General features: G+C 43.6%; 1 protein-coding gene across 1 annotated transcript in view; it reads right to left on the minus strand.

The window, feature by feature from the left end:
• The window catches only part of wdr1 (WD repeat domain 1), an 83235-nt gene that overhangs the window by 55776 nt on the left and 7444 nt on the right, over positions 1-20015 (minus strand). The window contains exons 2-5 of the mRNA XM_072496375.1: positions 18203-18324; positions 18028-18118; positions 7262-7409; positions 3289-3469 (exon numbers count right to left, since the gene is read on the minus strand). Of these exons, the coding sequence (XP_072352476.1) occupies positions 3289-3469; positions 7262-7409; positions 18028-18118; positions 18203-18324 (542 nt within the window). The remainder of the gene's footprint in view (positions 1-3288; positions 3470-7261; positions 7410-18027; positions 18119-18202; positions 18325-20015) is intronic.

Here is a 20015-nt window from a genome sequence, read left to right on the forward strand (position 1 = left end):
TGTACCATTTCTACATGCATCAGTTATTTCTTTGTTTATTGCCTGCCCCACCATAAATGTTACTATTTGGTGGCCTATAGACTACTCCTATCAGTGACTTTTTCGCCTTACTATTCCTGATTTCCACCCAAATGGATTCAACCTTATCCCTCATACCACCAATGTCATCCCTTACTGTTGCCCGGATGTCATCCTTAAATAACAGAGCTACACCACCTCCCTCACCATCCACTCTGTCCTTCCGAATAGTTTGATACCCTCGGATATTTAACTCCCAGTCGTGACCATCCTTTAACCATGTTTCAGTAATTGCCACTAAATCATAGTCATTCACGATGATTTGCGCCATCAACTCATTTACCTTATTCCGAATACTACGAGCATTCAGGTAAAGTACACTTATGTTGGCTTTTTCACCTCTGTTCTGAATCTTAACACCTCAATCAGTAACCTCTCCTAAGTTATATTTCCTCTTAACCTTTCTCCTAATTTTCCTTGTCGTTGAACCCATATCTTCATGTAACAACCTGCCGCGTCACTTACCATTAATGTTTTTACTTCCCGTTTTATTCCTTTTAGTATTCCTGGTCCTATTCACTGAGCTCCCCTCAGTCACTGTACCTTGTACGGTCACCCTTTTTGATTTTTGACTATGGCTTCTCTGCCTTACACTTTCCCCCTTACTGCCTTTTGTTTCTGTCCCTGTTTTACTACCTTCCAACTTCCTGCATCGGTTCCCATCCCCCTGTCACATTAGTTGAAACCCTCCCCACCAGCTCTAGCAAACCACCCCCCCCAGGACATCGGTTCCAGTCCTGCCCAGGTGCAGACCGTCCGGTTTGTACTGGTCCCACCTCCCCCAGAACCGGTTCCAATGCCCTTGGAATTTGAATCCCTCCCTCTTGCACCATATCTCGAGCCACGCATTCATCCCATCTATCCTGACATTCCTACTCGGACTAGCTCGTGGCACTGGTAACAATCCTGAGATTACTACCTTTGAGGTCCTACTTTTTAGTTTAACTCCTAACTCCCTGAATTCAGCTTGTAGGACCTCGTCCCGTTTTTTACCTATATCATTGGTGCCTATGTGCACAACGACAGTTGGCTGTTCACCCCCCTCCCCCCCAGAGTGTCCTGCAGCTGCTCCGAGACATCCTTGACCCTTGCACCAGGGAGGCAACATACCATCCTGGAGTCTCGATTGCCTCCGCAGAACCACCTGTCTATTCCCCTTACAATTGAGTCCCCTATCACTATAGCCCTGCCATTCTTCTTCCTGCCCAGCTGCGCAGCAGAGCCAGCCACGGTGCCATGAACCTGGCTGCTGCTGCCTTCCCCTGGTGAGCCATCTCCTTCAACAGTATCCAAAGCGGTATATCTGTTTTGCAGGGAGATGACCGCAGAGGACACCTGCACTGCCTTCCTACTCTTGCTCTGTCTTTTGGTCACCCATTTTCTATCTCCCTCAGTACCTTTCACCTGCGGTGTGACCAACTCGCTAAACGTGCTAGCCACAACGTCCTCAGCATCGCGGATGCTCCAAAGTGAGTCCATCCGCAGCTCCAGAGCCGTCAAGCGGTCTAACAGGAGCTGCAACTGGACACACTTCTTGCACGTGAAGGAGCCAGGGACAGTGGACGTGACCCTGAGCTCCCACATCGCACACAAGGAGCATGACACGGGTCTGAGATCTCCTGCCATGTCTTAAACCTTCAGTTAACTTCAACAATTTCAATTTCCCAAAAATAAATAAATAAACAACAAAGAAAAAAATAAATAAATATAACAATGAAAAGAAAAAGAAAACAGAAACACTATTTACCAGGGATAAAAAGCACTTCCTCCCCACCCAGCTTCGAATTCCCACCTAGATTCAAATTCCCAAACTCACTCTTGGCTCTGTCTCACTCTGGCTGTGTCTTCTCTGGCTCACTGGGAGAACTGAAGTGCCACTTATTTTTGCAGCATTGCGCAACTTTATTTCAATTTGATATCAGCTATAAATTCCTTCGCCGGTTAAGGATGATACATTGTTCTTTCGGAGTCTCTCTCAGTGAAAGGTATCTTTGTTGAGGTTTATGAAATATCTTCTTAAATACCTGCCTCTGCTTCTCTACTATTTTACCTTTCAAGCTATTTTACCAGTCCACTTTCACCAACACCATTTTCATTGCTTTGAAATTGCCGTCACAGCCCAGGTTTCTCACCCTCAAACTATTCATGAAATTCAATCATGTTATGATCATTCTTGCCTAGTGAATCCTTTATTAGGAGATAATTTATTAATCTGGTCTCAATACACATCATCAGAACGAAAATAGTCTGCTCCCAGTCAGTTCCAGAACATAACGTCCAAAGAAACTAACGTAAATACAGTGAACTCAAGACTACCTTTGCCAATTTGATTTGTACAATCTACAAGATGATTAAAATTGCCCACAATTATTGCAATACCATTCATATAATCCCCCATTTCTTGAATTGTACTCTATTTTACTGTGTTGTTTGGGGGCTGAACTGACTACTCCCAGTCACCTCTTCCCCATGTTATTTCTTGGTTACCTTTGCATAACATCTCCATAATGGCCGTCAAATCCCACTCATTTATTTCCATTTGTACTGTTAAGTCATCCATCTTGTTACAAATACCTTGTATGCAGTCAGATAAAGAGCTTTTAATCTGGTCTTATCATTTTTCTTTGACCCTATTTGCTACTCTTGTGTGTAAATGATCTATCCCTTTGTCACACTCTGGCTATTACCAGATTGCTACTTTTGTCTCTTGCCTTGTCGTTTCTCATTTGACTTTCTAAATCACCCCTTACAGGTCTTCCCTAACTATTTAGTTTAAAGCCCCATCTGCAGACTTGGTTTTACGACTCACCAGGACACTGACCCCAAAGACGTCCAAGTGCAGCCATTTCCAACAGCACAGCTCCTTGTTCCCCAGTACTGGGGCCTGCGCCCCGAGTTAAAACCCATTTCTCCAATATCAAACTTTGAGCCATTCCATCAATCCTCTGATTTTACTTACCACCTGCCAATTTTATCATGTCTACACACAGATATGATCACCCCAGGTGTGATCGGCAAAGCACAAACTAGACAAACCATAAATGAAAGAAAATTTGAATGAACCTACTCATTTAGAGAAGTAAAACTGCAAACTACTTAAAATGTTTGAACTTTTGTATGATGGGATTATAATTTAGTTACGCCACAGTTTTAACTGCATAACTCAAAACGGGGTCTGTTCAGCAAAACATTTAATCATAGGCCACTTACTTTAATTGTAAAGCAGAATTTCAAAGGAAGTCCTTCAAAGAACACACAGCTAAAATCATCACTTCCAGTCACAACTCGGAAAGGTCGATTTGGCTTAAAAGCGATGCTGTTTACAATTTTGCTGTGGCCAGTAAGCAAGCCAACAGAAGTTCCTGTGTCCCACTGGAAGACGGCTCCATATCTGCAATGATTCAAACATAATCAATACTCTTATTCAATATAAACAGATACAATGCATATGGTTAACTTCTCTACAGTGCTGTGAACTTTCTTCAAAGTGTCCCAACGAAGCCTGTGCCACTTCTGCAACAGTTCTTCTCCTCTGTCCTCATCTCACACTGGTCATTCCCAGGATTCCATTCTTACCACATTTGACCCCTACACACATTTCAGCAGCATAAATCGTTAATGGATGATTATACTTTCACGGGTATGCCATGTTTTTCCCCTCTCTCACGCTAGCACCATTCTGGGCCACTGCTGCTGTCTGACTGCACAACAGTCTTGAAGTCGGAACAGCTTCCTTCAACTGATCATTGCAAAAAAATCCAAGTTAAGTTAGTGAGAGGCAGCATGGTTTTGTGAAGGGGAGGTGGTGTCTCACTAACTTGATAGAGTTTTTCGAGGAGGTCACTAAGATGATTGATGCAGGTAGGGCAGTGGATGTTGTCTATATGGACTTCAGTAAGGCCTTTGACAAGGTCCCTCAATGGGAGACTAGTACAAAAGGTGAAGTCACACGGGATCAGGGGTGAGCTGGAAAGGTGGATACAGAACTGGCTAGGTCACAGAAGGCAGAGAGTAGCAATGGAAGGATGCTTTTCTAATTGGAGGGCTGTGACCAGTGGTGTTCCACAGGGATCAGTGCTGGGACCGTTGCTGTTTGTAGTATATATAAATGATTTGGAGGAAAATGTAACTGGTCTGATTAGTAAGTTTGCAGACGACACAAAGGTTGGTGGAATTGTGGATAGCGATGAGGACTGTCGGAGGATACAGCAGGATTTAGATTGTTTGGAGACTTGGGCGGAGAGATGGCAGATGGAGTTTAATCCGGACAAATGTGAGGTAATGCATTTTGGAAGGTCTGATGCAGGTAGGGAATATACAGTGAATGGTAGAACCCTCAAGAGTATTGAAAGTCAAAGAGATCTAGGAGTACAGGTCCACAGGTCATTGAAAGGGGCAACACAGGTGGAGAAGGTAGTCAAGAAGGCATACGGCATGCTTGCCTTCATTGGCCGGGGCATTGAGTATAAGAATTGGCAAGTCATGTTGCAGCTGTATAGAACCTTAGTTAGGCCACACTTGGGAGTATAGTGTTCAATTCTGGTCGCCACACTACCAGAAGGATGTGGAGGCTTTAGAGAGGGTGCAGAAGAGATTTACCAGAATGTTGCCTGGTATGGGGGGCATTAGCTATGAGGAGCGGTTGAATAAACTCGGTCTGTTCTCACTGGAACGAAGGAGGTTGAGGGGCGACCTGATAGAGGTCTACAAAATAATGAGGGGCATAGACAGAGTGGATTGTCAGAGGCTTTTTCCCGGGGTAGAGGGGTCAATTACTAGGGGTCATAGGTTTAAGGTGAGAGGGGCAAAGTTTAGAGTAGATGTACGAGGCAAGTTTGTTTAAGCAGAGGGTAGTGGGTGCCTGGAACTCGCTACCTGAGGAGGTGGTGGAAGCAGGGACGACAGTGACATTTAAGGGTCATCTTGACAAATACATGAATAGGATGGGAATAGAGGGATACGGACCCAGGAAGTGTAGAAGATTGTAGTTTAGTCGGGCAGCATGGTCGGCACGGGCTTGGAGGGCCGAAGGGCCTGTTCCTGTGCTGTACATTTCTTTGTGCTTAACAAATTCCGCTTCCAACAAAAACTTTGCAAATTCCTCACATTATTCTCCCTGTCACCTCACTTGTGCTGAAGCATATAACTGTTTATTCATAGCCTTGTTAGACCTCAAACTGAACTTCAAGCCCCACATCTCTTCAACACTCATCTCCAGCTTTATTTCACTCCCTCTACCTCTGTAGGGGAAACTGGAGCACTTGGAGGAAACCCATGCAGACACGACACGGGGAGAAAGTGCAACTCCACACAGACAGTTGCCCAAGGCCAGAATTGAACCCGGGCCTCTGGCACGGTGAGGCAGCAATGCTAAGGGCCTCTGGCGCGGTGAGGCACCACTGTGCCGCCCCTATCCTGGCCCCTTAAGAATTCCAGCTTGTTCAACTCTACATTCAGATTTAACTTCATCACTCTCAAACTTTGCATGAAATTCTATCAAATAAATATCACTTTTTTTCAGAGAATCTTTTACGACAAGATTCCTAATTAACGCCAACCAATTACAATAAAGTAGACTGTTCCCTAGTCGACACAAACGTTTTTCTGGATAACACGAATGCATACCGTGACCTCATCTTCCTAGCTACTTTCACCCATTTGGTTTGGTCCAATCTACATGAGGTTTACCATCTTCCATGATTATATTACTCTCATCAAATACCAAATCATTTCCTGACTTATTCTCTATCCAACACAGGCTATCGTTATGCATCCTATAACCTACTTTCATCCATATTTTCTGTGCTTTATAAAAAATTTTCACTTATTATAAATTCCACATAGGACTGGGACAATGACCGGAACTACCATAAGAACAGTAAGTGCTGGAAAAATTGAGAGGGTCCAGCAAAGAGTTAACATCAAGTCTAATATGACCCTTTGGTGAAGAGTTATATTATATTGGGCTCAAAATATAAACTCTTTCTCACTCCATAGATGCTGCCCGATCTGCTGGGATTCCAACACTGCTTTAGCAACAACCAACTGAGTGCCAATTTTTTAAAAAAGGACGGAGTTAAGATGTTTTTTGCACTAGCATTATTCAAGTTCAGAAATGATTAGACCAACAATGGAGTTCAAACTGCATTTTCATCCAGTTTTCACTTATTTCTTTAAGGAATGTATCCTGGGCTTGGTGTACAATTTCCCCATAGCGGCACAGTTAAAAACACCAAAGAATGTTACTGTTTTGTAGGGATTGAGAGAGTTTCCAGTCAATTAATTAGAGATTATACTTTACATTTGTTGCTTAGACTGAATATTTTCTGCAAAGTAACTCACCCATATAGAATTCACTTCCATTCTTGTCCCATATGCAACTGTTGCTAATTCCATAAGGAAGATGCTCCACATATAGCTGCATTGCTAACTGCTGCCTGTGATACATTTCTAAGTGATGACAGCAAATTTCTGAGGTGCCTCATTAACATTATAAAATAACATTTTGATTGCTAATCTCAAAAACAATTTCAGATGTTTCCAAGCGACTAATTATGTAAAAAGAAAAAGGGTCCAGACTTTAGAAATGATTTTCCAGTGACCACAGGATGTAAACAACTTCAACTCTATCAATGAAACCACAGGTTTTAACTTGCACTCGAGTTAATGTGTGCTACCCTATTGGATAGACTAAGAACTCTGTAGGATTTCATATATCACAGGATGACTATAAAAGGGCAAAATATTGCAGATGCTGAAAATCTGAAATATAAACAGCAAATACTGGAAATATTCATGTTCGGCAGCATTTTGGAAATGAATATGAAGAAACTAGCACTGAGTCATGGAGCTAGCAATGGGAAAAGTCCAGCGTATTCAAAAACAACACGAACTTTAAAGCTATTCGTGTTCACAGTTTAGTCTCTTTCTAAAAGATGCAATTACCCCAATTTGGATAGAGGAATTTTCAAGACAGGAATCAAGTATTTCTGCAGATCAGCAGTTTTAGGATCTAAATAGTCTCAATTTTGAAAAAAAAACACTTGATATCTTTTGCTATCCGAACATAATGCAGTATACTAATACAGCGCAAAGTAAACACGTCCCAAAAAAACAAAATTTGCTGAGTTTTCATCACTCTTTCTTCTAAACTTGTTCCTTATTCTGTAATTTGTAGACTTACATTTGCTTTCCTTGTCCAACAATTGCAACTTTTTGACTATCCCCAGACCAACAAATATCTTTGATTGTTCCTGCAAAGGGTTGGTACTCATACTTCAATAGGTGTTCCTTCTGGGTGGTATCCCAAATGCGAATTTTTCCAGAAATATCTGTTATAATACAAAACAAAAACTTACTTTAAGGTGATGTGTAGCACACCAAACAAAAAAAATATAGAAAACCCCTCAATACTGGTGGATTGTCAAATAGGCCAAAAAGTCCCTCAATCTCTTTACGTTCAGTAACAGTAACCATGAAACTGTCTATTGTCATTAAAAAACTACTGGGTTCACTAATGCCCTTGAGGGAAGGAAATCTGCCATCCTTACCTGATCTGGCCTTCATATGACTCCTGACCTACAGCAATGTGGTTGACTCTCAATTGCCCTTTGAAATGGCCGAACAAACCAATCAATGCATGGTCAATAGGGATGGTCAATAGGGATGGTCAATAGGGATGGTCAATAGGGATGAGCAACAAGTGCTAAGAATTGCAGCACCCACACCCCATGGAAGAATTAAAATACTTCATTTCCATATTACTCTAGCTCAAAACAACATTATCCTGAAGAAACTGGACGCCTGATATTCAATCTTGCAGGAAAATCGGTGTCTGCCCAATTCCTCTTATTTTTGTGAAAAGAAAATTGTGATTAGAGCTATTTGAGGATGTAATAAGCAATGTCGATAAAGGGGGACCTGTGGATGTGGTCTACTTAGATTTCCAGAAGGTATTTTACATATCAATGATTACACCGCAAAATAAGAGCCCACAATGTAGGAGATAACATATTAGCATGTTTAGGGGATTCATTAGTTAGCTAATTGGAAGCATAAAGTAGGGTCATTTTCAGTTTGGCACGATGCAACAGAGTGCTACAGGGATCAATGCTGAGACCTCAACTATTTACAATCTACATTAATGGCTTGGATGATGGGATCGAATCGAAGGGTGCTAAATTTAATGACACCAAGATAGGTAGAGAAGTTGAAAAAAAGATAAAACCAGTCTGCACAGGGATATATATAGGTAAGGTGAGTGGCAAAAATTTGGGAGATTGAGTACATGTAGAAAATGTGACCTTGTCCACTTTGGCATGAATAAAAAAAGCACCATAATATTTAAATGGCGACAGATTGCTGCCTTAGAAGGATCTGGACGTCTTTGTACATGAATCAGGAAAAGTTAGAATACAGGTACAGCAAAGGAGTAGGAAGGCAAATGGAATGTTATAGTTTGTTCTAATAAGAGGAACAAAATATACAAGTAGGAATGCTTTGCTACAGTTGTGTAGTGTATTAGTGAAACCATATCTGGTGTACTGTGTAGAGTTTTGGTTGCCTTCTTTAATTACTGCTTTTGAAACAGTTCAGGGAAGGTTCATTCTACTCATTCCTGGAATGAGTCATCTTAAGTGGAGAAGTTGGATAATTTGGGCTTGTATCCATTGAAGTTCAGAATAATGCGATCTTATTGAAACATATGCTAAAAGGATGTTTCACCTTGTGAGAGAGTCTAGACCAGGAGACAGTTTAAAAATAAGGGGTCTCCCATTTAAGGTGGAGATGAAGAAAAAACAATTCTGAGGGTCGAGAGACTGTGTAACTCTCTCCCCCAGAGAGTAGCAGAGACAAGGTCATTTAATATTTTTAAGACTGAATTAGATGGACTTCCTTGTCAATCAAGAATCAAAGAGTATAGGGCAGGATAGAAAGTGAGGTTGACGCCACAATTGGATCAGCTATGATCTTATTCAATGGTTGAGTCGGCACAAGGGATCAATTGGCCAATTCCCATCCTGATTCTGATGTTCATATGGATTTGAATTCAATGCAATCCCCAAAAACAATATGTACCCTTATAAAAACTAAGCTTTGGAGGCATTCAAATGTTGTGCATTGGTTATCACAAGTCACACTAGCCTTGAAAGCCAAAAACAGAGTTTGTAGTCAATCTGCAGATAAAGTTAATTCTCAGAAAAAAAGCTAATCTAAAAATTGAGACTAGTCTATTCAGATTTCCAACGGACGCATTATTTACAGTCAAAACACAATGAGACTAATATTTTGCAACATCATCTGAAGGGTTGCAGATGCTCCATGATTGAATACATTTAAGGTTGAGATAGACAAGATTTTAGATGTCTCAGAGAATCAAAGGATATGGGAGTGGTGGTAAAGTGGAGTGGAAGAAGCCATGATTGTACTGAATGCAGGAAAGGTTCAAGGGACCATATAATCTACGTTCTTATGTTATGAGCTTACGCCAGCATTCAACAATATCATGACTGATTCACAATTCAATTCCACCTGCAAGATTCCGTGTTCTAAGTCTACCTTCTCCATTTGAAGAGAAATGGTAGATAAGGGGAACCGAACCTAGCAAATCAATAATTAACTTTCTCAATTCCAGGGAATACAACCTTATATTTTGCAATCTTTCATAATTTAACCTTTGGAGTCTAGGTATACTCTATAAATCTACACTGTAAGGCACTCCCTCAAAGGCCAATATATCCGAACAAAGACATGATATCCAGAGTTGTTCAGTCCTCTACATTTGGCCTAAACAGGGCTTTGTTTAGCTAAAGCATGATTTCTACTGTCCTCTTGATATAAAAGGCCTGCGTAACCTTTTGACATTGTTACGACTAGAATGGGAGGGGTACACAAATTATCTAGCGCCACTACACCATGGGTCTTACCATTTATTTAAAATTTGCTCACCAAAATGGCCAATTGTTTACCTTCACTACTAGAATCCAGAATAAAAGACCTTACCCAATAAATTCAGAACAATTGATTTTAAAACAAACCTCTTAACAAGTTGCAGGAACTGGTCAACACACAACTGTAAACTAGAAGTAGAACTATCTGTCTCTTCTTAAAACTTCCCCAGTGTGCAACACAACACTTAGGCAAACAAATGACACATTATTATGGGCAGCACAGTGGTTAGTATTGTTGCTTCACAGCTCCAGGGTCCCAGGTTCGATTCCTGCCTTGTGTAACTGTCTGTGCGGAGTCTGCACGTTCTCCCAGCGTCTGCATGGGTTTCCTCCAGGTGCTCCGGTTTCCTCCCAGTGTCCAAAGATGAGCAGGTCAGGTGGATTGGCTATGCTAAATTGCCCTTAGTGGCGAAAATAAAAAGGTTAGTTGGGGTTACGGGGATAGGGTGGAGGTGTGGGCTTGTTAGGGTGCTCTTTCCAAGGGCCAGTGCAGACTTGATGGGCCGAATGGCCTCTTTCTGGACTGTAAATTTTATTTGTCACTGGATCAATTATTTTGGCTCAGCTTTGCAGGTTTCTAAACATAGACAAGTTACAATTAAATAAAGATTCTCTGGCTACAGATGGATAACCACATATGGCATTTTAAGGAGTCAGTTAGGGTGGTGGGATGGCACGGCAACATAGTGGTTAGCACTGTTGGTTCACAGCACCAGGAACCCGGGTTCGATTCCCGGCTTGGGTCACTGTCTTTGCGAGTCTGCATGTTCTTCCCGTGTCTGTGTGGGTGTCCTCCGGGTGCTCCAGTTTTCTCCCACAAGTCCCAAAACACGTGATGTTAGATGAATTAGACATTGTGAATTCTCCCTCAGTGTACCCGAACAGGCGTCGTTATGTGGCAACTCGGGGATTTTCATAGTAACTTCATTGCAGTTTTAATGTAAGCCTACTTGTGACACTAATAAAGATTATCCGTCCTCCTCAGCTTATTCCCCAAAAAAGACGGAATTAAAAAATAGCTAAAGCTTGCCTCAGTCATGTGATTTCAGTCACTAGCCTTTGCCTTTTTAAAGTATTTCCTGCTCCCCCCCAACCACTACCACCACACACACACACACAATCAAGTAAAGTGATTGCTGTTCAAAACAAACAAACAAACAGCTGTTCCCAAAGTACCATGCGGGTCAGTTGATTTCTTTAGGACATGGTTTTGGACTGGGAGCAACAATGAATTTCTTGTAACAATGAATTTCTTGCAACAAAAAAAGGTCCAAATCATGCACGGTCCTTCCAAATTTAAAATCCAGTTTGTGAAGTGCTGGTTTCCCAACAATATTTTCTGTATCTTAGTGATCAAGTTGTAATTTATTCTCTTCGGACCTCCACTGTTTTTTATTTTTCACCATTTACCCAGCACAATCCTTCATTGTCCAATGGATAACCTCACATTTGCTGACAATGGAATCTATTTATCATTTTTTGTCCATTTAAGCTTCCATGCATATTGCTCACAATGCCACCTATCCAGTTTTGTTGATGACAAAAGGATGTGGCTTTCTACCCCGTCATTAACAAATATAGTGGATTGTTGAGATCCCAACACAGACACTGTGGCACACCACGAATCACATTCAATAGCTGATTATCACAACTCTGGCTCCGACCATTCAACTCATTTTCTAATCGGGCGATAATTTGTCTTCAATTCAGTCTCTTAGGAGGAACACCCCAAAACATACCCTACACCCTCCCACAGTCCAACTCCTCCACTTCCCTTTCCCCCCACTTTTTACACATTGTCCAAGCTGGGAGTTAACGTAGTTTGTTGCCAATATACGGAAATATATGTACAGGTTTTGGAGGGGGGGGGGGGTCTTTCGCTTTAGGTTCCTGGTGATTGGGTACCCGACCCCTCTGTTCTACTGCTTTCTGGTATTGAAACAGGGGCATGCCTGTGGTCCCCCAGGAGTGCCCTTCCTAGGCTGTCCTCCCTTACCCTTGTACCCCTTTGGCCCCTCTCCCCTACATCACCTGTGTTCTGGGTTGGGTCACCTCTCTTCTCCCCCTCCCCTCTTCTTGGATCCCTTTCCCCCCCCGCTCGCTCCTTCCTTACCCATCCACAAAGTTTTTTTTATTAACAAACAATTTTATGGAGGTATTTTTTGGCATTGTAAAGTTACAGATTACAGAAATATGCAAACATCAACAGAAAACCAACATTTCAACCAAACCATAATGCACATATCCGCTCCTCTCCCATCTACACTCCCTGCCTGTTTATCCCCCCCCCGCTGACACTCACTCTCCCGCGAAGAAGTCTATGCGAACCCCAATACATATCCCCTCAAGGTGAACTTGATTTTTTTCCATACCCAGAAAACTTGACATGTCCGAAAGCCATAGTCTGGTCTTTGGCGGTTGAGTCCCTCCATGCCAGCAGTATTCGCCACCGGCTATTAGGGAACCACTTCCATATCATGGCTATGTTAGCCACCCAGTAGTAGTTGATCAGGCTTGGCAATGCCAGTCCCCCCTCGCTGCGGCTCCTTTCAAGCATCGCCTTCCTCACCCGCGGGGATTTTCCCACCCAAAGCTCATTATGATTTTGCCGGTCCTTTTGAAGAAGGACCATGGGATAAAGATCGGGAGGCACTGGAAGATGAACAGGAATCTAGGGAAGATTGTCATCTTTACCGTCTGCACCCTCCCCGCAAGTGACAGCGGGAGTGCATCCCATATCCGAAACTCCCCCTTCATTTGTTCTACCACTCGCGTCAAATTTAACTTATGGATGGCTTTTGTTTCGGTGCAACATCGTGGGCCGAAGGGCCTGTACTGCGCTGTATTGTTCTATGTTCTATGAACCTGCCCCAGTCTCATGCCACCTATATCCCCAAGTACCAAAAACTTTCCCCAACCAGCCTAAATGGCAGCTCCTTCAGTCTATTCTCCTGGCCCCTTGCCTGCACTACAAACATCTCACTCTTGGCCATATTTAATTTATACCCGGAGAACCTGCCGAACTTCCTCAATATTTCCAGTATATTTTCCATTCCGTCCAGTGGGTCCGACATGTACAGGAGCAGGTCATCCGCATAGAGAGAGACCCTGTGCCCGCCCCCACCCCAGTGCGAACTGGAACGGGGAGAGTGGGCATCCCTGCCTGGTCCCGTGATGTAGCCAGAAATAATCTGACATTATCCTGTTCGTCCTTACGCTAGCTTTTGGGGCCTGGTACAACAGTCTGACCTAATTAACCAGTCCCTCCCCGAACCGTCCGAGTACCTCCCACAAATAGCCCCACTCCACCCGGTCGAAGGCCTTCTCAGCGTCCATTGCCACCACCACCTCCACCTCCTTGTCCGTCGGGGACATCATGATCACATTAAGCAATCTTCTCAAGTTAGCTGTCAGCTGCCTGCCTTTCACAAACCCTGTCTGATCGTCCCCAATCATCTCCGGTACGCAGTCTTCAATTCTAATCGCCAGGACCTTGGCCAGGAGCTTGGCATCTACATTGATCAGGGAGATCGGCCTGTATGACACGCAGGATTCCAGGTCCCTGTCCCGCTTCAATATCAGCGAGATGGTGGCCTGCGACATCGTCGACAGCAAGGTCCCTCTGTCTCTCACCTCATTAAAAACCCTAGTCAGGACCGGTCCCACTATTTCCGAGAACATCTTGTAAAACTCTACTGGGTATCCATCCGGCCCCGGGGCTTTCCCCGACTGCATGGTCTTTAGGCCCCCCAGTACCTCCTCCACTCTAATCGGGGCACCCAGCCTGTCCACTAGTCCCCCGCCTACTTTTGGTAAGGTTCGTCCGTCCAGAAACCGTTTCATCTCCTCCGGCCGTTCTGAAGTGTAGAGCTTATTATAAAAGTCCCGAAACACCCTATTCAGTCCTGACGGGTCCTCCACTCTGCTTCCCTCCCAGTCCACCACCCTACTTATTTCCCTGGCCGCCTCCCTCTTCCTCAGTTGCTGCGCTAGCAATCTGCTGGCCTTCTCACCATGCTCATACACCACATCCCTTGCCTTCCTAAACTGTTCCACGGCTCTACTCGTGCATAGCACTCCCAGTTCCGCCTGCAGTCTCCGTCTCTCCCCGAGTAGATCCTCCCCCGGGGACCCCGCATGCTCCTCGTCTATCCGGTGAATCTCCTTAACCAATCTATCCATTTCTGCTCTGTCCATCCTATCCCTGTGAGCCAGAATTGAGATCAGCTCCCCCCTCACTACTATCTTCAGCGCCTCCCACAGGGTCGCTGCTGAAACCTCCCCTGTATCGTTCACCTGCAAGTAATTTTGCATACACTTCCGCAGTCTCTCACATATCCCCTCCTCCGACAACAATCCTACGTCTAACCTCCATTGCGGGCATTGGTAATTCGCCCCACCGACCTGCAGGTCCACCCAATGTCGGGCATGGTCCGAGATAGTGATTGCCGAGTATTCCGTATTCTTTACCTCCCCCACACAGTCCCTGCTCAAGATAAAGAAATCAATCCTAGAGTATACTTTATGAACATGTGAGTAGAACGAGTAACCCCTTCCCGTCGGCTGTCCAGCTCTCCATGGGTCCACTGCTCCCATTTGCTCCATGAACCCTTTCAGCTCCCTTGCCATTGCTGGGAGCCTACCCGTTCTGGGACATGACCGGTCTAGCACCGGGTCGAGGACCGTATTAAAGTGTTGTGTGTGTCCCCCCCCCCCCCCCCCCCCCATCATCAACTTACGTGAGTCTAGGTCTGGGATCTTCCCCAGCACTCTTTTAATAAAGTCGACGTCGTCCCAGTTCGGAGCATATATGTTCACCAGCACCACTCTCCTCCCCTCCAGCTTGCCCCTTACCATAAGGAATCTGCCCCCGCTGTCTGCCATTACGCCCTCCGCCTCAAATCGAACCCACTTATTGATCATAATTGCTACCCCCATCAACAAAGTTAACTAACTCTATCTGTTTACAAGTCTACCTTGTCCTCAAGTAGAAATTCTAGCAATTTCATGACAGATGTTAAATTCAACATGGAAACCTAAAGGTTGCTGCTTGAGGTGCTTTGTGAAAATAGAATTTTTGTCACTGGCTTATCACTGAAATGTATTAAACAGCATAATGCTACTGCACTTAGGAGATAAACTAAACTTGCCAAAGAAAATCAGAGCCAGTCTGATGCAAGGAACATGTTTGATTACCATTTAGAGTCCAAACTTATTCGACAGCCTGTATTAACGGAGAGATTTTAATGATGGTGCAAGGAGCTAATTACTTCCAATGAACAGCACTGGCAGTGAAAACTATTTTCAATATCGAATCTCATCCTGCAGGTGTTAATGGGTTTGATATTTTAAAAACTTAAATGCTTTTCCTTTCTCTCTCAATCTCTCGCTCTCTCTCAGTATCCAGTTTGGTGGGGAGGGTGAAGGCTGATTTGTCGAGATGGGATAATCTTCCTCTCGCGCTGGCAGGCCGGGTACAGGCTGTGAAGATGAACATTCTACCACTATTTTGTTTCAGTGCCTGCCGGTCTTTTTATCAAAGGTGTTTTTCATGGGTGGATCGGCTGATCTCTTCATTTGTGTTGGCGGGGAAGGTGGTGCTGCAGAGGGGATGGCAGTCGGGACAGGGGGTTAGGCCTCCCGAATGCAGAGAAAGTTCAGGGATGGAATAGGGAGGCGGGCTTTGTGGGGAAGAATGGAGGCGGGTTCATATAGGGGTCCGAGATACAGGCGCTGCCAATGGCGCCGCAACTGGTTGGCTCCAAGGAAGTATTCGGTGAGTCCAGTCATGGCCAAGCTGTCGATTTGGAGGCAGTTTAGGTTGGGAGGGGGTCGGGGTGCCAAATCAGGGGAAATCATGGATTTGAACCGGGGAGGATGAACGTGAGGTTCCGGGGATGGGAGGAGAGGGAGATCGAAGGATTTGTTTCTGGGAGGGCGGTTTGCGAGCTTGGAGAAGCTGGTTGGTTGGGAGAAGAGAAGTGTAAATGCGGGTGCAGGACCTTGCGAGGAAGGTTTCCCGATCTTCCCAATAGTGCCTGTCTCTTCATTGTTTGAGGAAGTGCTGTCAGCTGGGGGGCGGAGAGGGGAGTCGTCTCGGCTATTTCTGGAAGGATTTTGGAGGAGGATAAAGTATCCATGGAGGGAGGGGTTACGGTTAAGTGGGAGGAGGAGTTGGGGCAGTGTTGGAGGAGGGATTGTCGTGAGGTGCTATGGAGGGTGAATGCCTCGACTTCATGTGCGAGGCGGAGGCTGATACAGCTGAAGGTGGCAAACATGGCACACCTGGCAAAGTCGAGGATGAGCCAGATGGAAGGGGGAAAGAGGATATCTGTGAGAGATATTGGAGGGGTCTTATGTTCTGGTCCTGCCCGAAGCGGTTTTGGAGGGTGGAGGCCAGCTTCTCCACCCTGTGCCTCAGCATGGCGGGGGGGACCTGTTGGAGTTGTTAGCCGTGGAGGTGAAATTTGCTCTTAGGGAGACGAATAATGGGTTCCACAAAAGCTGGAGTTTGTTCATTCTGCATTTTGGAGAGTTGGTTACTGTTGACTGCTGGGTGGGTGGGGAGGCTGCAGAAGCAGATCAGATGCTGGGAATTTTCAGGCAAACTCAACTTTTGTCTTTTCAGGTCAGCCCACCACCTGGTACAAGTCAGGAATGTGATGGAATGCTCTCCACTTGACTGGATGGGGGACTGGATGGGTGCAACCGCACTAACATTCAAAAGACTCAACAGCATCCCGGACAAAGCAGCCCGCATCATCAGGACATCATTCACCACCTTAGCAGTGGCAGTAGTAGAATCTATTTAGCAACTTAAAGTACAACTTAATTAAGTTGACTCAGAAACCATGGATATGTTTTTATGTTTTGAATGCAAAACAAAAAAAAAAAACAGCACTATACATTTACTTTGAATGCTTTAGAGGAAAAGATTCTACATCCAAGATCTTTTAGCACTCTCCCCTCCGAGTTGAAGGGTCATTTAATAAACATTCACCCAATGAGGCACTACTGTTTATCCCACAAGGCTTTCTGAATGATTTAATGTGTAGAAGTAGTGAAATGCAGCATAGGTGACAAAGCAGTCACACACAAAATGAGTGATAAAATGAAATAGTAAAACAGGCAAGAATATTTAATTTCCTCCTGTGAGCAGTGCCCGAACAGGTCAACATCAATTTTTCCACCGTCCGAATCTATAACAATTTTCTATTTTTAAAAAAATTAAAAAGTATCGGTCACGTTTCCTCCGGCAACTCTGTTCTAACACCACATCTGCAAAGCCTAAAGTTTTTTTTAAATTTGTTCATGGGATGTGGGTGTTGCTGGCTGGGCCAGACCAGGTAAGGATGGCAAATTTCCTTCCCTCAGGGACATGAGTAAACCAGATGGGTTTTTAACGACAATCAACAATGCTTTCATGGTAATCGTCAGACTTTTAATTCGAGATTGTTTATGATGTGAAAGATTGTGCTATCTTCACACCAGGAAACAAACTGTGCCACAAGCAATTAATTTAGTCATTAAAAGTCACAAAGCAGACTATTATCTGATATTGTATAGCAGTACCAAACTTCTCAACTTTGTCGTCTCTGCAAAACATTGCTCCAGGCAAAAGAACTATTAGCTACAACATGTATTGGTCAATAGACATTTAGAATGAGGAACTTGGGAATTATAGGATGATAAGAGGTAGCCCAGCTATGAGCTTTCTTTTCAATTGAAGAATCTTTGGAATCCATGCAGTGCAGAAGGAGGCCATTTGGCCCATCAAACATGCACCAGCCCTCTGAAGGAACATTCCCCCACCATATCCCCAGGCATTGATCATGGCCTATCCACATAACCTGCACATCTTTGGACTAGAATCAGCATTAAAAAATATCACCTATTCCTTTGACAGGCAGATTGACCTTGGTAAACGTCAAAAAACAGTACCAGAAATTCTTGCTGCAGCATATAATAAACAGTGTTGAGTACAGTCTAACTGACATACCTCCTGAGGCTATGTAATATCCACTAGGTGCATATTGAGCAACCTGAACGTGATGAGCATGCTCAGTATATATATCAGCAATTTCTGGATTCTGAAACAAGGAAAACATTTTTAGACATTCTGAATTTGAAATATGCATACTGGGAAATTTAAAAAGTTTTTGAAACAGTATTACATCAATGTTCCTTATGATGACACTTTTCTGATTGGTATAAAGAAAGTTGATTCCTTTTGGATCACCTCCAAGGACCTTTGAAACACCTCTTTCGACTAGAGGGAGGCTAGCAAACACTTTACCTGTTGAGAAATAAGGAAAAAAAACCTGAGAAAACGCAGCATCTTAAAGTTCTGCAATAATAAGTCAAAATTAAAAGTAAAATGTGCAAATCAAATCTTTCCCAGATCCAAAATGCCAAGAATATAATCTCAATTTTTCATATGAAATATTTGGTAATTGATGCTATTTTTTATTTATTCCAGAAGCCAAGGTCTTTGTCACAAAAAAAAAGAGGCTCGCAGAAGCAAGGGAGACAATAAGAACTCTTTTGAATAATTAAACTGCATAATTATACACCCATGTAGCTGGGCATGTCTCCTGCTTACATGACCAACTATCATTTTTGATCACTATATTATAAATTCTCAGCTGTATATTTATTTGTTAGCCAGTACTGAAATTTAACTCAATTCAAAATCCTGCATACTTCAAGGCCTTTTATGTTCTGTGGAATAGATTTTGTAAGAACAGTTAAGTGTTTGGAAAACTATCAACTGGTTTATGTTTGGTTAGGTTGATATCACCATTTTCTCTAGATTAGAACATTTTTGGCAGCATGGGTAATAAATGGGCAGCACGGTAGCACAGTTGCTTCACAGCGCCAGGGACCGGGCATTTGATTCCCGCTTGGGTCGCTATCTGTGCGGAGTCTGCATGTTCTCTCCGTGTCTGCGTGGGTTTCCTCCTACAAGTCCCGAAAGATGTGCTGTTAGGTGATTTGGGCATTCTGAATTCTCAGTGTACCCGAACAGGCACCGGAATGTGGCGACTAGGGGCTTTGCACAGTAACTGCATTGCAGGGTTAATGCAAGTCTACTTGTGACACTAATAAAGATTATTAAAGATTAAATCCAAAGGAATGCTACGTGGTCATAGGCACCATCCTTCAGAAAAAACAAAGGTCCCACTTGCTTCCCTTGTTTTCAAAAACCTTGTTTGAATAAGAGGTGTGTTCACCTGATGTCTTTAGCAACATCCCTCCTCCAGCCAACAGCACAAAAACATTAACCTCACTACAATTAGAGATTTAGTTCAAAATATTTGAACATTTCACTGCATGAAGCACTGTACAGAATTCTTTAAAAAACGTTTTCCAATTAAGGGAAAAATTTAGTGTGGCCAATCCACCTACCCTGCACATAGAAGATAGGAGGAGGCCATTCAGCCCTTCGATCCTGCTCTGCCATTCATCACGATCACAGCTGAACACAATAGCCTAATCCTGCTTTCTCCCCATAACTCTTGATCCCACTCGCCTCAAGTGCCATATTTAGCCGCCACTTGAATGTATTCAATGTCTTAGCCTCAACTACTTCCTGTGCTGATGAATTCGACAGGCTTACCACTCATTGTGAAGAAATGTCTCATCTCTGTACTAAATGGTCTACCCAGAATCCTTAGACTGTGACCCCTAGTTGTGGACACACCCACCATCAGGAACATCCTCCCTGCATCAACCTTATCAAGTCCTGTTAGAATTTTAAATCTCCACGAGATGCCCCCTCATTCGTCTGAACTCCAGTGAAAACAATAGTTTTCCTAGTCAATTGCTTCTCATATAACAGTCCCGCCGTCCCTGGACTCTGCCTGGTAAACCTTCGCTGCTCACCCGAGAGCACATCCTTCTTCAGAAAAGGAGACCAAAACGGAACATAATATTCTATAATTGTAACACATCCCTGCTCCTGTACTCGAATCCTCTTGCAATGAA

Source organism: Scyliorhinus torazame, chromosome 3 (genome assembly GCF_047496885.1).
Source record: "Scyliorhinus torazame isolate Kashiwa2021f chromosome 3, sScyTor2.1, whole genome shotgun sequence".
Lineage (NCBI taxonomy): Eukaryota > Metazoa > Chordata > Chondrichthyes > Carcharhiniformes > Scyliorhinidae > Scyliorhinus > Scyliorhinus torazame.